Source organism: Mustela lutreola, chromosome 1 (genome assembly GCF_030435805.1).
Source record: "Mustela lutreola isolate mMusLut2 chromosome 1, mMusLut2.pri, whole genome shotgun sequence".
In the NCBI taxonomy this organism is placed as follows: Eukaryota; Metazoa; Chordata; class Mammalia; order Carnivora; family Mustelidae; genus Mustela; species Mustela lutreola.
The window spans coordinates 230,382,950-230,403,371 of record NC_081290.1 but is presented as its reverse complement, the minus strand read 5'-3'; the positions used below and the strand labels follow the sequence as shown (position 1 = coordinate 230,403,371).

Genomic DNA, 20,422 nt, shown 5'->3' with positions numbered 1-20,422 from the left:
ATGATGGCCCACGTCAGAAAGGCAAATGACCTGAGTCTCAACGTCCTATGCACAGTAATGGCCGTGCAAATAGCCGCAGATTTGCCTGCATTTGTGTGACCAAGATTGATTGTGCCAGCAGCCCCGGTAATTGGATGATGAAAGCACTGCAGCTGGGACTGCTGGCTGGAGATTAATTATTAGGGAGGAGGGGGAGTGGCTGGGATGATGCCTGGCAGTGGCGTCTGTGACGCACCCCCCACAGGAGCAGGCAGCCAGACCTCAGCAATCCGGTGGACCTCTCCCCATCCAGCTGCTGGCCCAGAGCCCTAGCTCTTCCATGTTTGATGGCAGAGGTGGGATGCGGTGTAGGGGAGCTCCCCAGGAGGAAGGCCATTCCTGGGGACAAGCAGCAGCTGCAGGGGCAGGAGGAACCTGGGCTTGGAGTCCGGAGGCCAGAGGGGAAGTCCCAACTTTGTCGCTTAATGGCATTGTAGTCTTGGAAAGGTGACAATATCTTTTGAGCCTCAGTTTCCACAACTGTAAAATGGGGAGGATGGTGTTGACTTCACTAGGAAGTTGCCAGGATCCAAGGACATTATTGGGCCCTCTGTAGACCTGGAAGCTTTTATCTTCATCCCCACTGCTCAGGTCTGGCCCTTGTCCCCCCATCTGGGGCCTGTATACCCTTCCTTACCCTCCCCAGGGCCCTAAAACTTGATGCCCAGCCACTGTGGGTACTTTCTGCATGAATGTCAAGGTCCCCAGAAGGGTGGGGAAACCAAGGGGTTGGAGGATCCCAAGAGGAGGCCCCGAGGGGAAGATGGGGTTAGAGAACTAATCAGTCCTGAGTCTGGCCATTTCCACGCTCTCTGGGAGACCCTCTTGCTGGGATCTGATTCTGCTCCCACTCACAGGACTCTGGCTGGGATTTGAGGGATCTGTCATCCCCTTCTCTCAGAGGCATTAGTGTCTGAGGGTAAGAGCTGGGGATGAAGAGAAGCAGCCCTGGTGCCCTTGGGGCAGGAGGAGTGGGCTCTGGAGGAAGAAGGCCCCTGGATTCTAATTCCAGCTCTGACACTTAGCCAGAGGGCTGAGTCCAGCTTTTGCTTACACATGACCTCTCGTGGCTACAACCAAGTCCATGGTTCCTCCCTTGGTCTTCACTTCTTCTACCAGATGCTCCCATCATCCTTCCCAATTCATTCTCATGACAGAGGGAATTTGCCCCTGATTAGGAGGTCACAAGTCCCTCATGGATCTGTGGGAGGGACAGGCCTCTGGACTGCCATGCCTCTTAGCAGACGAGGGTTGAGGCTGGACAGGCTCACACATGTAAAAGGCCCATGGGGTGCCCGGCACAGGGTAAGTACCCACTCCCCACTCCCCACCCCAGCAAACCTTCTCCCACTTAAAGTTCCAGACCCCAGCTCTGCCATCTTTCCCAGACCTACTGCCAAGCAAGGTCTCTGTCCCTGGGAAGGGAGTAGGTGACAACTGTGAATACTCAAGGAGTATCTTTAAGGACCTGGTCCGGTGCTCGGTGATTTACCCACTCACATTATGAATGCTTTACAGTCCTTGAGACGAAGCTTTGTCCCCGTGAAAACAGGGAGGTTTGGCCCGGTGAGAGAAGGTGAAGCCGGCTGGAACTGCAGATCCCCAGATTAAGGCATCCTTAATCCCACCCAAGCACAGCTTCCACGGGGTGTACTGGTACTTCCTGCCTTCTCTCTAGTAGCTAACAGCTAACTTCTATCAGACCCTTTATGCATGCCAGGCACTGTTGTAAGCACTTTACTTGTAAGCAGTTTACTGGGTCCTCCTCATAACCCTAGAAGATAGGCTCATTCAGTATCCCTGTTTTGGAAACAGCTGAGAGCTCTGCCTCAAGTTCAATAAGTGGGCCACAGTTGTGTCATCCTGATGCAGCCAGGTTTCACAGCCTGGCCGTCTCACCGTAGATCCCCGGCTTACAGATCCAGCCTCTCACCATAGACCCCTGTGTTCTGTCTACTTCCTCTGGGAAGGGTCCATCAGTCACCCCTTCCCCAACACACACACGCACATGCACACACCCCTTTAAGGTCTCTCTGTGGGCTCCTTAGCACCCAGCCCACTTGCGACTTTCCCTTGCCAATGACATCCTCTGTCCCACGTTACTCTGCAGCGACTTCTGTTCCTTTCCCCCACTCACAGCCCATGTGCCAGAGTTTCTCCAGGTGTTGTCTACACTTCCTCACTCCTCTTCCAAACTGACTTCCACTCCTCCCTCTCTGCCTTAAGCAGATGGAGACGGTGCCCTCCCCTTTCCGAAGGGAAAACGGCGTGTCCATCCACAGCTGGAAAAAACCCGTCAGCCAAACACGGGATCAGCTCCATAAGTTGTAAAACACGTTCCAGATGTAGCACTTCCATGGCCAATGTAATCGAGATTAAAAAGAAGCTTCAAAAGATGTCCCCAGACCTAATGAAGAGAGAGAATTCAGTGTCGGGGTCTGGTGTGGATAGACCCCTCCAGCCATTCGGTAACACTGGGCCCAGGAAGGCTGCATTGCCAAGGTTACCAAGGACTGCTCCACGGAGTTCCTCTGCTGCCTGCAGCCTGCTGGGCCATCAGCCCAGGTCACCCGGCAGCCTCAGACTCCTTGACGTTCAGGAAGCAATTCCATTCCTCCTGGGCCGACATCACATTATACCACTCTGATTCCTTATCTGTCCTCTGCTGCTTATCCTCTAAGGACTGGAATTCTAGGTTCCAACCTTGATCTTCCATTTGCTATATACTTTCCCTCTAATGACCAAATCCACTCTCACAACCGTGGCCATTCTCGAATCTCTATCTCCACGCTAGGTCTGGGCTCCACACCCACGTACTGAACTGCCCTCTAATTCCATGACCAAGACCAAGCCCATGGGCTGCTCCCAAACTTGCCCTTCCTCCTGGGCTCCCTCTCCCCACCCCTGCCTCCCTGGCCAGAAGCACACACAGTTCTCGGGAGTCCTCTGCTCTTCGCTTTCCACACTCAAGCCACACAAAAATCGGATGTATCTATGCCCTCATAGACTCTCTGGAAACTGTAGAACACAGTTGAAAGAGTATGGGCTTTAAGGTTAAACAGACCTGGGTTGAAATCCTGCCTCTGCCATTTACTGGCAATGTGACTTTGGACAACTCTCTTAATTTACCCAAGGATTAATTTCCTAATGTACAAAATGGGGATAATAACCTACTTTGAAGACTTGTTTTGAGGATTAGAAACACTGATGTAAATCCTTACCCTGTGCCTGTCTGGTCCTAACACTTGCTGGTAGTACTCATCATAACGACAGAGATTATTATTATTTCTGGATTCATGTTATTGCTCTAATCCAGGGCCTCATCTTCTCTCTTGTGGACCACTGATGGCATCAACCTCCTCCTAGAGCTCCCAGCCTTCATTTTCCATCACCACCTCCAAATCTGCTTTTGTGGCAGTAGGTGGAGAGATTTTTCGAAAATGCAGATCTGGGGGGTCCTAAGTGGCTCAGTCCATTAAGCATCTGCCTTCAACCCAGGCCATGATCACAAGGTCCTAGAATCGAACCCCGCGTTGGGCTCCCTGCTCAGTGGGGAGCCTGCTTTTCCCTCTCCCTCTGCCCCTCTTCCTGCTTGTGCTCTCTCTCTCCCTATCTGTCAAATAAATAAAATATTTTAAAATAAAATAAAATGCAGATCAGATCAGACAGTTACTTGCTTAAAACTCTTCTCTCCCCCATTCTGTCTGATCTGTGTCCCAGCCACACTCACAGGTCTCAGAGCACGTTACTCACTCAGTTCCCATGGCCTCTGCCTGAAGGTTTCCTTTCCCACCCTTCCATCATTCCCTGCCTGACACGTCCTCCCTCTTCATGTCCAGAGCCAACACCTGCCACCCCTCCAAGGGTGTTGTCTATATACTTGAAATTGACTGGAGGGCAGGGGCCAGATCTGACTCAGCTCTATGACCCCTGCTTGCCTGTGTAGGGCTTGGCATAAAGAAAGGCCTCACAGAATGTCTTCAGACACTTGCCCAAGGCTTGCCTAGCCTTGGACCCTGGTTCCTGGTCTTCCTGTCCAGGACTCTTTTCACCACACAGGTCACTCTGCTCCCGTAGAGAGCAGAAGCCCAGAGCTGGTGGCTTGGGTGGTATCTCCCCCTGCAACGGCAGCAGCTGACCTGGGGACATCACACACACTCATCTCAGTGCTGCACTCGATAAGTGGGGGAAGGATAAAATTATCTACTGCCCACGTCCTATATCTGACATGGAGGAGAGATAAAACATGAACGGCACAAAATCCAATCTTCCTTGGTGCAGAGGCTGGGAGAGGTGGCGGTGGCAGGGGGAGGGCGGCAGCCCAAGCGGCAGCTCCTCGCACAGCGCGTCTCATATTTATTGGCTCGTAATTGAAGGCAGCCTGGAGATGTCCCAGCACTAGCCCCTGGCAAGACAGATGGGGGCACAATGCCGGCTAAGGGAGGATGACAGGATGCAGACATGCTCACGGGATGGCAGCCCTGGAGGGGAGGCCAGAGAAGGGGAGGCGGCTAGTGGGCAGCTGCACCGGCCCTGGGAGTCCCCTCCACAAGAGGTCAAGGTCCCACTTCTACCATCTATTTGTAGTGACCTTGAGTCAGACTCTTCCTCCTCCAGGCCCATCATTTCAGCCTTCTGCATCTCATTACCAGAGGATAGGAGAGCTATACCGGGATTTGGGGAAAATCCAGGCTACCAACTCCCTGTGTGGCTTTAGGTGAATCTCTGGACCCCTGAGATTTGTGCCTTCTCCTAGTAAAGATGAGAGGATGCTTCTGTCTTCCGTGTGAAGGCTCGGGGGGTTGGGGTGATCTATAAGCAACTGAGTCCTGCATTTTAGCAACATCACTAGAAGGTTCCCTGTTGGGGAAAGCAACGAAACAGGAAATGTTGCCAAATAGTAAGAATCTGCTTTGGCTCCCATTGGCTCATGGAAATAATCCAAATTTCCAGGCTTGGCATTCAGGCTCTAACTCTGGGTTTTGTTTTGTTTTGTTTTGTTTTTTTGTTTCGGTATCACTGTGGGGAAAGAGTTTGAGGCTGGGGCCAGGAGGCCTGGGACCAGTCTTACCACTATCTTGCTATGTGACCTTCAGCAGGGCTCTGACCGGCTCCCGGTCTCATTTTCCCTGTCTGTAAGATTTCTCTATGTGATCTATGAGGTAATTAAGGTCTCCGAGTCCAGGGCCAGTCAGTGACTAAGGCCTGTCATGGATCCCTCCAAGTGTCCCAGTCCTCCCCTCCCCCCTCCTATAAGGGCTACTACCTCCCCTCAGTACTTATCTTTTTCTCTGGGACCAACCCAGGGGCCTTCTGGCTGGTGTCCCAGCCTGAACCTTGGCATAAAGGTTCTCTGCCCACCCTTCTCCACACTCCGGTCACGTGACCCTCCTAAAGCATGTATTGGACCCTGTGCCAAACCCTCCTTCATCTTCCTTGACATTGAAGATGCTAGGTGATCTGGCCCAGTCTTGTCCTCTGTGCCTCGCCTATCTGCACGTTTCAGGCTGGTCTCCTCACTTGTCTCCTCAGTGCCTTTGCTCAAACTATTCTCCTAGACCTCCCGCCTGCCCTCTCTTCAGTTCTGACACAGGATCTTCCCAAACTGGTCCCTGCTCTAGCCTCTCCAGAAGCTTCTGGAGTTCCAAGCCCCACAGAGGGCCTGTTCCCCCAGAGTCCCCACAGCCTCAAGTATGAATGATGTCACCTCTTCTCCCTCCTGCAGCTGACGACCAGAAATGTCTGAGCTACAGGGGTCCCAGAAGTGACCTCCTCTAGTCCCCCATTGTATGGATGGGGAAATGGGAGGCCCAGAGAGGGGCGGTGGCCACATGGCAAGTCAGTGTAGAGCCGGGGGTGGGTCTCCTCCGGTGCCTGCTCTCTGGGGTGGGGGACTCAGGGCTGGAGCAGAACTGCAGGAGAGACAGAGAAAGGGGATTGGGCAAAAGGGACCTCCTGGCCACTGTGCCTCTCCTCTAGTGGTTAGGTGAGCTCAGCCAGAGAGACTCAAGGATGGGGAGAGGCTTCTATGGACTGAGTTCCCATCCTTACTGGGCCCCTTGCTGGTTCTGTCATATCAGGGATTGTAGGTCTCAGTGCTTTAGCTGACTAAGGCACAGGGTAGGATAGGATTTGCCCACATGCCCCAGAATGTTAGGTCTGACCAAGCCTGACACCAGAATCCAAGACCCTAGGAGCCCACCCAGCCTGCCACATTCCTACTCTGGGGCACGTGGAGGGGGTGGTGAGCACCTGGACACTGGAAGGCGCCCAGCTCCCTCCCTGGCTGTCCCAACATCATTTCCATCTCTGGACAAGACTTTTCTCTAACCAGTGGGAGCCACCCATTCAGTGGAACGAACTCCTCGGCTGGGTGTCAGGGACACTTGGTCCCTGCCCTCGCAGCTCACAGGCCTGGAGATCGGGGACAGGGATCCTTTAGGGGAAAGAAGATGAGGCTAAATCATCGTGGTGGTGGGTGGAGATGGATTGGGAGGGTGCCCGAGAGGGGGTGTTGGCAAGAGGACCTGTGCTGTCAGGATCCTGGGTGCCCAGGGGTGACGGTAGCCAGACCTGAGCTAGGATGCCAAGTATGTGTCTCAGACCCACAGGGGCCTGCAGAGGACTGAGTCCTGATCAGAAAGCTGGCCCCTGCCAGGGAAAGGGCCAGGAGAGCCTTCCCCGTCTCTCTCCATATTTCAGTGAATCATTGTCTCAGGGCTAAAGTCACTGCTTAGGATGAAAGGCTGTTTTATGCGGGTGGGCTCAACATGATGGTCACATTAAGTGGTGCCATGAGGGAGATTTTCCAGGTGTGAGGTTACTAGTTTCCTAGATGTAATTTCATAGGAGGAATATGGCCAAAATGGACCCTCATCAATCTTGCAGCTGAAGCAGCCTGTTTAAGACACCCAATCGCATGTTATCCCCATAGCATGTCTGTCAGTGACACTGCAGTCCCCGTGTTCATCCCACAGATCATCAGAGAACACTGGGGGGCCAGGCTCAGGCTCTGGGAAGCCACAGTTCCCCGCCTGCATCTTCTTTCATTTTTATAGTTTCATTCTTGCATTCATTCTTTAATGCACCTAGGGTTTATTTTGGAATATGATAAAAGGTGAAGCTTTAAAATGATTTTCCTCAGGGTGCCTGGGTGGCTCAGTTGGTTAAGCATCTGCCTTTGGCTCAGTTCATGGTCCCAGGGTCCTGGAATTAAGCCCCGCTGGAATCGGGCTCCCTGTTCAGAGTGAAGCCTGTTTTTCCCTCTCCCTCTGCCTGCCTTTCTGCTTACTTGTGATCTCTCTCTCTCTCTCTCTCTCTCTCTCTGTGTGTGTGTGTGTGTGTGTGTGAAATAAATAAATAAAGTCTTTAAAAATAAAATAAAATAATTTTCTTTCAACTGGACTGAGTACCTGTGAATTGCGATCTACGTCAGAATTTTCCGGAGTGGTTCAATAGCGTACTGGCCCCACAAGATCCTCGGGAGTCAAAAGGTCTGTTGTGAGAAAGTCTAGGAACTGCTGCATCCTCAATGACCTTCTCAGAGATTCCCAGTGGATACGGACCTAGTAAAGGCTCTAAGGAGCCTTGCATCTAAGGAAAGCTTTAGGTCTTCTTCCATAATTTTCTTTGACTGCAGAAGCCATTTCTTAGTTACAGTTACAAACACAATGCAGAGCATCTTCCACCTTGGAGTAAAGATGATAATAGAGCAGAACGAAGACTGAGGCCTCCTCTGCCTTGGATGCAGCTTCTGCTTGCTTATGGATCAGGGGTCATGGCCAGAAAACACGCACACAACCAGCTCTGCTCCAGGCCCTCAGCACTAAGGGCTCTGCCAGGAGCCACACACCATGGGTGCCCCACAGAGGGCGAAGTGGCCTGTCTAGCACTGGGCTAAGACTTCACTGAGGAGCATTTGCTCTGAGCCTTGTAGGATGAGCAGGAGTGTGTGATGGAAACAGATGTGATGAAGGCAGGACCTCCTGAGTCTGGCAGAGACCCAGACCCTGTCTCCAGAGCCATGGGATGGAAAGAGCTGTATAAACAGAGATGCTCATAGGGAGCCAGGTGAGAGTGCAAGTGCCTATGACATGGGGCACAGTGGGTGTGGACATGAAGCCAGAACAGGGGCTGGGAAGAGGCCTGAGCATTCACCTTCTAAGTTCAGGGTCTGCTTTGATGAGGCAGGGTCTCCTGGGGCCTCATTACGGTAGTTGGCACAGGCCACATATATGATCCCCTCCGAAGCCTCTGTTTCCTCAGGGAGTCTATGAAGTTCCTTTCCTGTCTGGAACAAGTAACTAGGGAGTTGGAGTGGAGCGAGGGGAGAATGTGGGGAACCGAATTCCTAGGGATTAATTAGGGCCCTTCAACGAGAACGGTTTCCCCGCTGGAGGCCAATTAGGGCAACTGGAAGCTTGGAAGAGGAAAGGGAGGTACGTGTGTATGGGCTGGAGGCAGGCCTATCTGTCCTGTGCTGAGCTGCGTCCCTCTTGGGGATAGCAGGTCTCAGAGGCAAACTGTCCACTTACAGGAAAAATACAAGTGCACATAACCACAGAAGAGTTTTCATCCTCTAACTCTGTGTGAGGTCTTTCATCGTTATCACAAGAATCACCCTCCCCTGGGTAGCACTGTCCTACACTGAGCCTTCACTAGGGGCCATACCCTAGGCCATGCCTTTGCATTCAGCAGCCACCAGCAATGCCAGATCATTTCAATTTTTCCACGTCCCCACCGACCCTTGCTATTTTCCGCGTGTGTGTGTTTCTTAACAACGCCCATCCTAATTTGTGCGAAGTGGTTTCTCATTTTAGTTCTGATTTGCCTTCTCCCAATAACTAATGTTGTTGAGTGTCTTTCCATGTGCTTTTTTGCTATTTGTGTATCTTCTTGGAGAAATGTCTATTTAATTCCTTTGCCCACCTTTGAATTGTGTCAATTTTTCTGTTGTGAAGTTGTAGGAGTTCTTTGTATATTCTGGATATTAATCCCTTGTCAGGTGTATGCTTTGCAAATATTTTTTCCCATTCTGGGGATCAGTTTTCCCTTTCTTGATAGTGTCCTGTGATGCAAAAAGGTTGAAACTATTGTTTTCACCAGGAGATACGCATTGACTGTGCCTCGTGGTGGGTGAGGCTGCAGGCGGGAAACGTTATTATCGTTATCATTGTTGCTGCTATTATTTCAGGCCTGCTTCTGAAACATGTTTAGGAGAGGGACCCAGTGAGTGGGGTGGAACCAGCCTGGGATTCCGTAGCACCATAATCCGCTGTGGTTCGGTCAATGTTCCTTCTAGAAGGGGAACTGAAGATGAAAAGATGTCATGAGGCTCTGACAGACACGCAGGAAACCACAGCCCTGAACTGAATCTGAAACTGGTACCAGAAAAGAATTTGCACAAGACAGAACTTCAGTAGTAATGTGGTGATACTTGTGGAGTTGTTTATCGGGTGGTAGTGGAGTAAAGAGAAAAAAAATCCCTTCCACGTCCCTAGGTTAGATTCTAAGAGTTTATGGAGCTCAGAGGCAAGGCAACTTACTAAGTTGTCTTTTTTTAGACCTTGAGGATTTGGTCCCTTGAAGGTCTAGAGACCAATTTCAAGGACTAAGGCAAGTGCTGCAGAGTGCATGTGATTTAGATAGAAGAGCATGAGTCCAGATTTCAGTTGCTCAGGGGCAGTCAACAAGGAGAGTGAGAGCCTTGCTGTCATTCTGCTTCCAGAAACCCTTTCTGACCACACCAGGATTGGTGAGACCGTGGAACACGGAGTCTTGGAACAAATCCTCCCCTTGGCTGAGCTGCAACACCGGTTGAACTCCCAGCTACCTTGGGTTTTATGCAACAGGAAAATGGTTAAAGTTAGCTCCATGAGTGGCAGAACATTGAACCCTGGAAACTGGAATGAGAGTATCTGTGATGAGCCAGAGATGAGGTTCTGTCACCTGGGTCCCCCAGATACTTTCGCTGCATGGTCTGTCTGTCCCTGCGTGGACAAGCTGGACAGGTCTTCAAGAGACAATCTGGCATGGCAGGGGTGGAGAATAAGGAGTCCGGCTGGGCTGCTAGGGCCAGAAAGAGGAAAAAGAGAAAGAGTAGAGGTTGTAGACACAACACAGTAATCGTAAAGGGAGACTTCTCTACTTAGCTCCCCATTGTTGTGGAATGACTGGGAAATAAAAGAACTGTAAGGCTTCGATGCCCACACAGGTTTGGGAAGGAACGTCCCTTATCTAAGCAGAAGCTAGAGGAAGGGTCTGCTCTACTTTTATGACACGAGTGTCTAGAAATCAGAGGAAAATTTCCCGTGTGACTGGTGTTATAGTATTTGTTGTGGCAGTGAGTTTTCAGGCAACAAGGACCTAGAGGGTGGCAATGTCAGACTTTTTCCTGGAAGGGGATTTCTGACTTGCTACCACAGCAGAAAAGGGCAAGGCTGATTCACACTATCTGTTGGCAATCCTAGGGACATCTAGAAATACGGGAAGAAGAGACACAAGGGGAAAGATGGAATTTCTTGCTAGTCAAAGGCTTGAAGTCTCTGAGATTCAAAATTATTTGAACTAATGGAATTGTGATCACAATTATCTTCATAGTCTTGTGAGATTTGGGATTCATAACTTAAAAATCGAATAGAAAAATCCTTTATGTTTTATCTATGAATTAAGAAAAGGTAGGTGCCTAGGTGGCTCAGTGGTTAAGCAGCTGCCTTTGGCTCAGTTCATGATCCCAGGGTCCTGGGCTAGAGCCTCACATCAGGCTCCTTGCTCAGCGGGAAGCCTGCTTCTCCCACTCCCTCTGCTTGTGTTCCCTCTCACTGTGTCTCTCTCTGTGTCAAATGAATAAATAAAATCTTAAAAAAAAAAAAAAAAAGGAAAGAAAATCATTATTTTATTATAAGGGAGGAGAAACACTTAGGGCTGTTTTTTGAGATTTTTGTTCTACCCGGCTATCTGAATTTTCCACTTTTCCCTCTATTGTTATTAGCATTTGTGAGTAGGTAAAGTTACACCTGTGAATCAGGGTTCCTCACATTCTTTGGGTCCTGGAGACTTGTCGTTTCAGTGATGGCTGCTTTGACATCCTTGTTCCTTAGGGCATAGATGAGAGGGTTGAGGACAGGGGTGAGAAGAACACACACCACATTGGCCATGATGTGGGAGTCGAGGGGCAGGTCGGCCCTGTAGGCCACAGAGGATACTATGGCAGTGCATAGGTAGTAGGTACCAACCACCAAGAGGTGGGAGCAGCAGGTGGAAAAGGCTTTTGAGTGTCCTTCTTGGGAGATTATGCAAATGTGCCCATATCCTGGCACCAGGAGAGAAGCACCAGGAGAAGGGGCAGGAAGGACACCTCCATGGTGATGCAGAAGCCCATGAGGGTCTCGAACTTGGTGTCAGAGCAGGAGTTCTGGACCATAGCCAGGTGGTCACAGAAGCAGCGAGAGATGTGAGCTGTGTTGTCAAAGGCCAAGCGGGAAGTCTGCACCCTGGTGGGGATGTGTGGGAGAAGGACAGTGAGCTAGGCTCAGGCTGCCCGGGTGGCATCGGTGTGGGGGTCATGAGGACAGGGTATAGCCCAGGGGCGGCAGATAGCCACATAGCGGTCATAGGCACAGCCACCAGTATGAAGTCTTCTGAGCAGGAGAAGCTGGGGGAAGAGGTGAATCTGCAGGAAGCAGGCGGGGAAACTGAGGAAGCGGTCCTCAAGCAAGAGGAGGGATGGCATCTTAGGGACAGTGGTCGTGGTGCAGAGGATGTCCAGGGCTGAGAGACTGATCAGAAAGAAGTCCATGGGCTTATGGAGGCTGGGCTCTGCCACCATAGCCACTGGGATGAGCAGATAGAGCAGGAGAAAGACAAAGAAGATAGGAAGAAAGAGGGATGTAGGCAGAGAGGGGATGCCCACCAGGTAGAAGATGGCTGAGGACTCCTCTGATCTATTACAGGCTATGGTCTCTGTGGTGGGTTACTATGGATGCCCAGGAAGTAGGGAGTGGAAACGTCCTGGGACAAATCATATCTGGAAATCAGAACAATCAATGCTTCTGGAATGATAATTTTGTGATTATCACTGAATAATTAAGGTTACCCTCTTTTCTTTTATAATCAAGTATGGGAAAGTGTCTACAATATGCAACCATGTGTCACATGCTGGGTATAGAGTAAATACTTGAACAAGACAGTCTCTAACTTCATGGACATGTTTCTAGTGGAAAAAAGAGACATTAAGCAACGAATCACATATTAATTATAGTTGTGTTACATGTTATGGAAGGATTCTGTTATCTCTGGGTGTGAGGCTCTTTGTCAGGTTACAGTGAAGGGAAACGCTCTTGATGGGAAGAATCATTCCTAATTGGAGTCAGAACCGATGGTGGCTTCTCCCACAATTGGCAGCAAAAAAGAATCCAAGACAGCATCTGTGTGACTCCATAGGACATAGGTATCTTCTGTAGCTTCAGGCTGGCTGCTGTGGCTCAGTGGGGGGCTTCTGTTTAACCATTGCATGCCCGCTACCCAGCAGGCCCCTGGCGTCTGGGCACAAGTTGTCATGGGACCTGGGGGGCATTGACCATAGAGAGAAACTGGCTTGCAGTAGCTGCTCAAAGGTGAAAGAACCCCTCTCGGAGGAACCGGAAGGGATTCTGGGTTTTCAACCCACAGATCTGGGGGTTTGAGAAGGGAAATACTGATTTGCCCTCCCTGTTGGATTTGTCCCTTGGACGAAGGGCCCTGAGAAATCTATATAGATATCGATATTCCTGTCTCACTAATTCCGGTGACTCCATGAGCAGTGTCCCCGTGATTTTCCTGGAGTCACCTCCAATTTCTCTCTCTTCTCACAACACCTCTGTGTGGAAGACCAACAATGTAAAAACTGGAAAAAACATTTTTATTTTCAAATGCAACAATTTTCTCCCCAAAGACCAGAGAGTGAGCATAGAAAGGGCAGAGGGTTGGGGCATCTGGGAGACTCATTTGGTTAAGCGTCTGACACTTGATGGTGATCTCAGGGTCGTGGGATTGAGCCCCCTGTTGAGCTCCATGCTCAGGGAGGAGTCGGCTTGAAGATTCTCTTCCTCTTCCCCTCCCCCAGCCTCTCTGTCTCTCTCAAATACATAAACAAATATTTTTTAAAAAGAAAGAAAGAAAGGGACTTTCTCAGCTGCCACAGGCAACCTGCAGGGCCCCCAACCAGAGCTCAGGCCTTCGTTTTCCAAAAACAGGCTCTTTCTTCTATGTCATGTTTCCTGGAGGATCCAGAAGCTCAAGTTTTCAGGAAAGAAACTTGAGAAAATACTAGGACAAAGATTTTCTGTTTCCCTTTCCATTTTTTTTTCCGTTGATAACATCAGAGACATCTATATTTCATATTTCTTTCTGAGTCTCCCTCTGGCGAGTGCTGAAACAAGACATGGTATCTGCCAATTCAAGTTCCTTTGAAATCTTCCAGAAGTCAGACCCAAGGACCTTGCCCAAGAGAGAAAGTCCTCTGTCCTAAATTGAGAGGCTTATCCCTTACTCTCCGAACCCCACCCTGGACGTTGGGCCTCTGGGATTTTCTCACACCTGAAAGAATGTGACTGCATGGCATGGGCATTTCTGTGCTCAGAGAGGGAGTTGAGGCCAACAGTCCCGGGTGAGGCAGAATAGGACATCGGGAGGCAGAAACGCCAAGGGTCAACGCCAAAGGGGTCCTCAGGGGTCACTGAGTCCAGCAGTTTTCTCTTCCCTCCTCTGCTTGGCTGCTTTGCAATTCCATCCAGAGGCGCACCTTGTCCAGATCTGTCCAGGTCTAAGGTCCCACAGCCCGTGTATCCACAGCCAGCCTGGATCCTAGTTGCCTCCATCTTGTGCACCCAATCTCTCTTCCTCATCCCTGGTCCTGGTTTATAGGTCCTGGCCTCTCTGCCTCGTTTTCCCACCCCAGCATTCTCTGTCTGTCATGGGGCACTTTATCCCTAGCCCTACTCACCGGCTAGCCCTGGTCCACACGGGTATCTCCTGTGGTATCTCCATGCAAGGCCTTTTTGCTGTGGCGCCATGACCCATTAGACCCTAAGCTCTCTTCTTTTAGCCAGGTCTCTTGGGTACTTTCTTTCAAGATGGTCCTCCTATGGGAACTGTACCCTCCATCCCTCAGCGATCAACTCCCTGGCATCTCTTAGGACATATATGGGGGAGGGTAGGCTTTGTCTCTAGACTTTGCCGATAACAAGAAGAGTACCATTAACAGCCCTCAAGGGCTCAGCCCTTTATGCCAATGGTGTAGGCTTTTTATTTTAATGGGAAGTCTGACTGAAATGCATGGATGTGTCATCTTGTCTACCTGACTTGGCCTGTTGGAACCGTCTGCTCAGTTGAATTCTCTTTTATCATTCTATATTCATTAATTTATTTACGCAACAATATTTATTGAGCTCCTAATCTGTCTCGGGCACTGTTATTTGGTGTCCTGAGTGCAGAATAAGCTGCGTCTAAAGCGCGAGGGTTCTTATCCAAGACTGGGTCTTGAGATACGTGATTTTGGTGATGGCTGCCTTAACATCCTTGTTTCTCAGCGTATAAATGAGAGGGTTGAGGATTGGTGTGAGAATGGCATATGCCACATTGCCCATGATGTGGAAGTCAAGGGGCAGGTCGGCCCTGTAGGCCACATAGGCTATGGCAATGGATGAGTAGTAGGTACCAACCACCAGGAGGTGAGAGCTGCAGGTGGAGAAGGCTTTTGAACGTCCTTCTCGGGAGCTGATGCGAAGTACTGAAGCCAGGATGTGGGCATAGGAGAGAAGCACCAGGAGAAGGGGCAAGAAGGATACCACCATGGCGATGCAGAAGCCCATGAGGGTCTGGGGCATGGTGTCAGAGCAGGAAGCCTGGACCAGAGCCAGATGATCACAGAAACAATGGTAGATGTGAGCGATGTTTTTATATGCCATCTGAGAGGTCTTGACCGCTGCTGGGATGGGCAGGAGGAGAGCGATAAACCAGGCACAGGCTGCCAATGCAGCATTGGTTTGTGGGGTCATGTGGACAGGGTAGTGCAGGGGGCGGCAGATAGCCACATAGCGGTCATAGGCCATGACCACAAGGATGAAGGCTTCTGAACATGTGAAGCTTTGGAAGAGGTACATTTGCAATAAGCAGGCAGGGAAGCTGAGGAAGTGGTCTCCAAGCAGGAACAGGGACAGCATCTTGGGGACAGTGGTCGTGGTGAAGAGAATGTCCAGGGTTGAGAGGTTGATCAGGAAGAAGTACATGGGCTTGTGGAGGCTGGGCTCTGCCACCACAGCCACCAGGATCAGGGCATTTCCCAGAAGGATGAGAAGATAGAAGAGGAGGAAAATAAAGAACACAGGGAGGAAGAAGGTCTCTGGCAGAGAGGGGATTCCCACCAAGTAGAAGACTGGTGATCCATCCTCTGATCCATTGCAGGTTGTGGCCTCCATAGTGAAGCAGAGCTGGATTTCTGGGAGATAGGCAGCTGGAACATCTGGATCCTGGAGATATCTGAAAACCATAGAAACAAAGGGCACTGGAATGACATTTTTTAATGTTTATAGTTAACATAAGCACAATCACTTACAGCCAATTCTAGTAGACTGATTGTAAGTTGTGGTATTTATCTATGATATCTATCATGGGAACCCCAAACTCCTCCCTTTCTTCTTTGGTCAAATATTAATTACTAGTTCATAATAACCTACCAGACAGAAGTCATTATGTTGTGTTCATGTGATACAGTGACGAAAGTGAAGAAAGCAGTCGAAATTCCTATCTGAGAGTTCACGTCTTACTGGGAAAGTCAGATCTTAACAGTTGATTATAGAATTATAATTGTGAAAAATGCTTAGAAAGAGTTCTTCTGGTCTTCATCTTGGGTCCCATGTTGTCTGGCTTGGGATGTCTCTTCTCTCAAATCAAGTCCTTACACTTGTGTTTCTAGTTTTGCACTCACTCAAATTCTACCATCTTGCCGCCATCTTGTAAGGGCTGCTGTCTCCAAGGCTCTCCACAACTTGCTTCTGCTCACATACTTATTAAACCTGTTTCTTGCTTGTATGCCTTGAGCAGCGTTTTTTTCCACATACCTCTTAAGCTACATATCTGGACTTCTATGTATGATGTAATAGGTCATGGTGGCCCAACACTTGCATGGCAACAACTAGGAAAACTTGGAGAAAATACACAGATAACATTTTTAAAAATAAATTGGAGAAACATGGCTTCCATGAGGATGAAATGAATTGGAACTCCAGAGAGGAGGGACTTTCCAAAGTGAACTGCCAAGCACCGGTTCTTATCCTTCCTAGGAACATTTGATTTGGGGACCATTGCGTGGATTGGACTTGGCCCAGCCAGAGGGACACAGATGACGAAAGGAAAAAAAGCAGTGCTTTTTGGCAGTCAAAAAAGGTTTGTAAAACAAACTGGGAATTTAAGACAATCTAAATGCAGAACAGGTTTTCCCCATGGGACAGCTTCTGAATCTGGGGGCTATGCAAAAGAGTTTGGGAAGCAGGGCTTGAAGCTTCCAAAAAATAATAATAAAGAGACTTCTAAAAGGTAGATCCCATGATGCTTAAGAGGTTAGAGGGAAAGAGCCTGCCTCCAAAACATAAAGGTCTTATCCTCAAAACATTTTCAAAATTTCTGAAGCTGTAAAAAAAAAAAAAAAAAAAAAAAATTCTGAAGCTCTGTGTGTGTGTGTGTGTGTGTGTGTGTGTGTGTGTGTTGAGAGAGTAGGTGGTAAGGTTGCTAAAGCTTAAGTTCAAAACCTCCAAAGGGTAGAAACAAATCTATAATGTTTCAGGGCTGAGGAGACAGAGATCCGCCATGTTAACAATCCACAGCCCAGGAGGCCATACCTTAAGAACAAGAGCAAATTCAAGTTAGAATGAATCTTATGAAAACTGAAACTGAACCTAACTCAAGCCTTGATTAGCTCAATTTTGTGGGGAGATTTGACTAGGCTGGGCTCAAGGGAGCCTTCTGGGTTGCTGAAAATATGCTATATCTTTAGCTGATCTATTTACATTTATATATCTATATTTGTCTTTTTTAAAAAAAGATTTTATTTATTTATTTGAGAGAGGGAGAGAGAGAGAAGAGAGAGGGTATGAGCAAGGCTGGGGGCAAAGGGAGAAGCAGACTCCCCGCTGAACAAGGAGCCCAATGCGGGGCTTGATCCCAGGACCCTGGGATCATAATCTGAGCTGAAGGCAGCTGCTTAACTGACTGAGCCACCCCTGGTGCCCCTATAGATCTATATTTGCATGTATATCAATATCTGTATCTGTGTCTGTGACTATGATCTCTGAATCTAGAGCTATAGCTATATTTATAGCTAGATCTATATTTGTACCTAATATTGTAGGCTTTATTACGCCTGAGTTATACCTTATTTAAACAAGCAAGCAAGCAGGCAAACAAAAACAACAGGATATTTTAAATCTTGCCTCTGTGTGTATGGGTTTTTGTCCTACTACAGTTAGAGGAATGGCAGAGGCAGCCTTTTGTTGGAGAAGTTGCTTGCTGATAGGAGTCAGGGTTAAAGGTATATTCAATCCAGTGGCAGAAAGAAAGATTGAAAGGCTTTCAAGTGTGATATGATTTGTTCCCTCTCTCCTAGTTGCTGCTGCAGGAGAGCAGGATTTTCTGATGAACGGTAGCCTGTAGACTTCCCTAGCCCCAGCTAAGAAGGTACTGTAGTAAACTGGAAACTTAGGGGTCTTAGGGGCCACTGTTGGAGAGACAAACACAGTATTCTTGTGACAGTGCCTAAGGCACAAGCCCCTCCCTCAGGGGCTTCCCTTGTCAAGGAAGGAGAGATGTGTGCTTCTGAGCACTCACAGACCCGGAGGCCTTCAACCGACTGGGTATATGGATTCCTTTCATACACAGGAACAAGTCCATGGTCACTTTATATCATGGCCTCGTTAACCTTGATGATTTCTAAAACGACTCCCTTCTTGATTTTTCCAGAACTGTCCTGTTTCTCTGACTTGTGCTAAAACCTCTCTCATGTCATTGAATCATAAGAATACTAAACCTGAAAATGGTTGCCAGATTTTTTCTTTATAGACCGAAAGGCCAAAGGCTTGCCCAAGATCACATGGGGCCAGTCAGTCACAGAACGAGGACAAGGACTCAGGTCTCAGACTCCCAGACTGGGGCTCTCTCTCTAGATCATGTCCCCTGGACAATCTGGAAGTTTTCATTTGGGAAGAGATTGGGGCAAAGTTTTTTCCTCTTTTCTTCTCCATTTCTAAGCTGACATTGGCAGCCACAATCAGAAATTTCAACTTGGGGGAAAAAAGTAGTTTCAATTTGTTCTTTAATCTCTTTAGTGTATGTGGTGGGTGGCCTGGCTTCTCCTTAGGGAGTGAAGGCTGGTAAAATGCCTTTCCCAAAAGACACATGGAACAAACCACTTCATTGTGAATGCTTCCTTGAAAGAAAAAAAAAATACTGTGTTCTGAAGGTCAGGCCCCAGTCCCCAGTCAGGAGAGCAAAGCTGCTGCACCTCAGCTAAAAAGAGTTCATTCTCAGCTAACAAGACCACCAGATCCAACCTGCCTTGGCCAGCTGACCAGGTTTTCCTCATACCCCCAAATGGTGCCAGCTACATTTGCCTACATGTCATTATAGCTCAGAGGAGATGATTTGGGACGATGGTCACTGAGTTAAGTCAAGCTGGGGTGTGAGGTGCAAAAATTCAGAGCCAGCAAGTCCATCAGTAGCCCCTATCCTTGCTCCTCTGTCCCACTTCTACTCAACAACACTGATAGAGAGGGCAAATGCTGTCTGAAGTTGGGAAACAGAGTGTCTTCTCAAGGTCAGCCAACAAGTTCACAGCCAAGGTGGGTCTTGAGACCAGTTTTCTGGCTCCTGTGTGGTGTTCATAAGGATTTTTCATGAGAGAAGATGACCCCCTCACCTGCCGTCCGAGATCGATCTTCTGGCAGCCTTCTTACTCCAGTCACACGGTAACTTCTTACTCTTGCCTTCTTCTGCCTCAATTCAAATGCTCCCTCTCCCAAGAGGCTTTGCTGGTCTTGGCTGGCTTGGGCCCTCTTCTCTGGCTTTTAGGGTCCCTGTGCTTTCCTTCGTCATCACTACGATCATACTGGGGGTGGGGGTGTCTGTCTCTTTCTCTGTCCATGGGTCCACCAGGCCCAAGCACACACAGGGCCATCATGGAGCCCGACTGTTTCTATTGGAAAGTGAGCCACCACCCCTACCAGGAGCCCGGTGGTCCAGAGACGGGAGCCAGACATAGCTTTCCCAGCAGGCCTTGAGTGGCTGCTGAATCATGCAGGCGGCATGAAGGAGTCATTAGCAAGCAGAGAGTTTTAGTTTGACCATTTCTCACATAGCTAGGGCACACAAATGGGGGTGGGGAGGGAGGGTTCAGAAATGGGCTGTGGTTTGCTCAAGGGCACACAGTAAGCCGGTGACAGAACAAGAACTAGACTCTCCAAGGGGCTGGATTTCCCCTGGAGCTGGGGATCCCTCAGGAGGAGCCCTGGCTGCCCTCCCTCCTGGGGCCACGGAACAGACTCACCAGTGAGACTGATTTGCTCCCCTTGAAAAGCACTGAGGCACTTCCCTTCCCTAAACTCCCATTTTCTCAGAATGCACCTAGGCAACAGAGCACAGACTTGGGCACCACTAGACAAGAGCGCTGAAAAACATTTTTGCCAGAATTTGGTATCTGATTATTTTTGAAAAGCCCCAATGTAGCATTGTGCTCATAATCAGAAATTTCTGGACTTCCTTACATTTAGTTTGTGGTTTAGATGAAGGGAGTTCGTGTTGAATATGTATTATAGGGGTGTTTTTGGTGCTTAAGGGCACCAAAGATACTGTTTGGGAAATTTCCTTGGTCAGGAATATCTGTGAGCCACATTACAGCACTGGCGGGGGACAGAGGACGGAAAAACCACTCACTAGAGGGTTCAGCCCGATGCTACAATTTACATACATCCTCTCCTCTCAGCATCCAAGCCTGCCAGGGAGTGGTTATATCTCTTGAACAAAGGAGAAACTGAGTCCCCAAGGTCCCCAAGGTCCCCAAGTCCCCAAGGTCCATCTCTCTGGGGTGGGAGCAGAGGGTGATCTGGGGCTAGCCTGCGGCAAAGGCCTGAATCCCGCCTAGTGACCAAGAGTGCCACTTCCTGGGCAAGTTCTGCCTCTTGCCAGCTGTGACTTTGGGTCCCTGAGCCTCAGTTTTCCCACCTGTAAAAGAAGGCTTTGGAAGAGATGATCTCCTCTGGCTCAGTGAGCATCTTGGAGCACGTCTCTGTGTCTGGCCCGGTGAGGGGCCAAAATAGCCATCTCATGGCCCCAGCCTCTGAGGAGGGAGAGCGAGGGC

The 20,422-nt window shown here is 49.3% G+C and overlaps 1 protein-coding gene and 1 pseudogene across 1 annotated transcript; both read right to left on the bottom strand.

The window, feature by feature from the left end:
• Positions 1 to 10,937: 10,937 nt before the first annotated feature.
• On the bottom strand, positions 10,938 to 13,895 carry LOC131833117 (olfactory receptor 2AT4-like; annotated as a pseudogene).
• Positions 13,896 to 14,511: 616 nt separating this feature from the next.
• On the bottom strand, positions 14,512 to 15,547 carry LOC131820785 (olfactory receptor 2AT4). Its single transcript, XM_059156529.1, has one exon. The coding sequence runs from the start codon at positions 15,492 to 15,494 to the stop codon at positions 14,523 to 14,525; it is 972 nt and encodes a 323-aa protein (XP_059012512.1). The 5' UTR covers positions 15,495 to 15,547; the 3' UTR covers positions 14,512 to 14,522.
• Between the last annotated feature and the right edge of the window lie 4,875 nt (positions 15,548 to 20,422).

What these genes read in the sequence shown, in the direction of transcription:
- LOC131820785 (XM_059156529.1), bottom strand. Translation starts at nt 15,494, where the DNA reads ATGGAGGCCACAACCTGCAATGGATCAGAGGATGGATCACCAGTCTTC.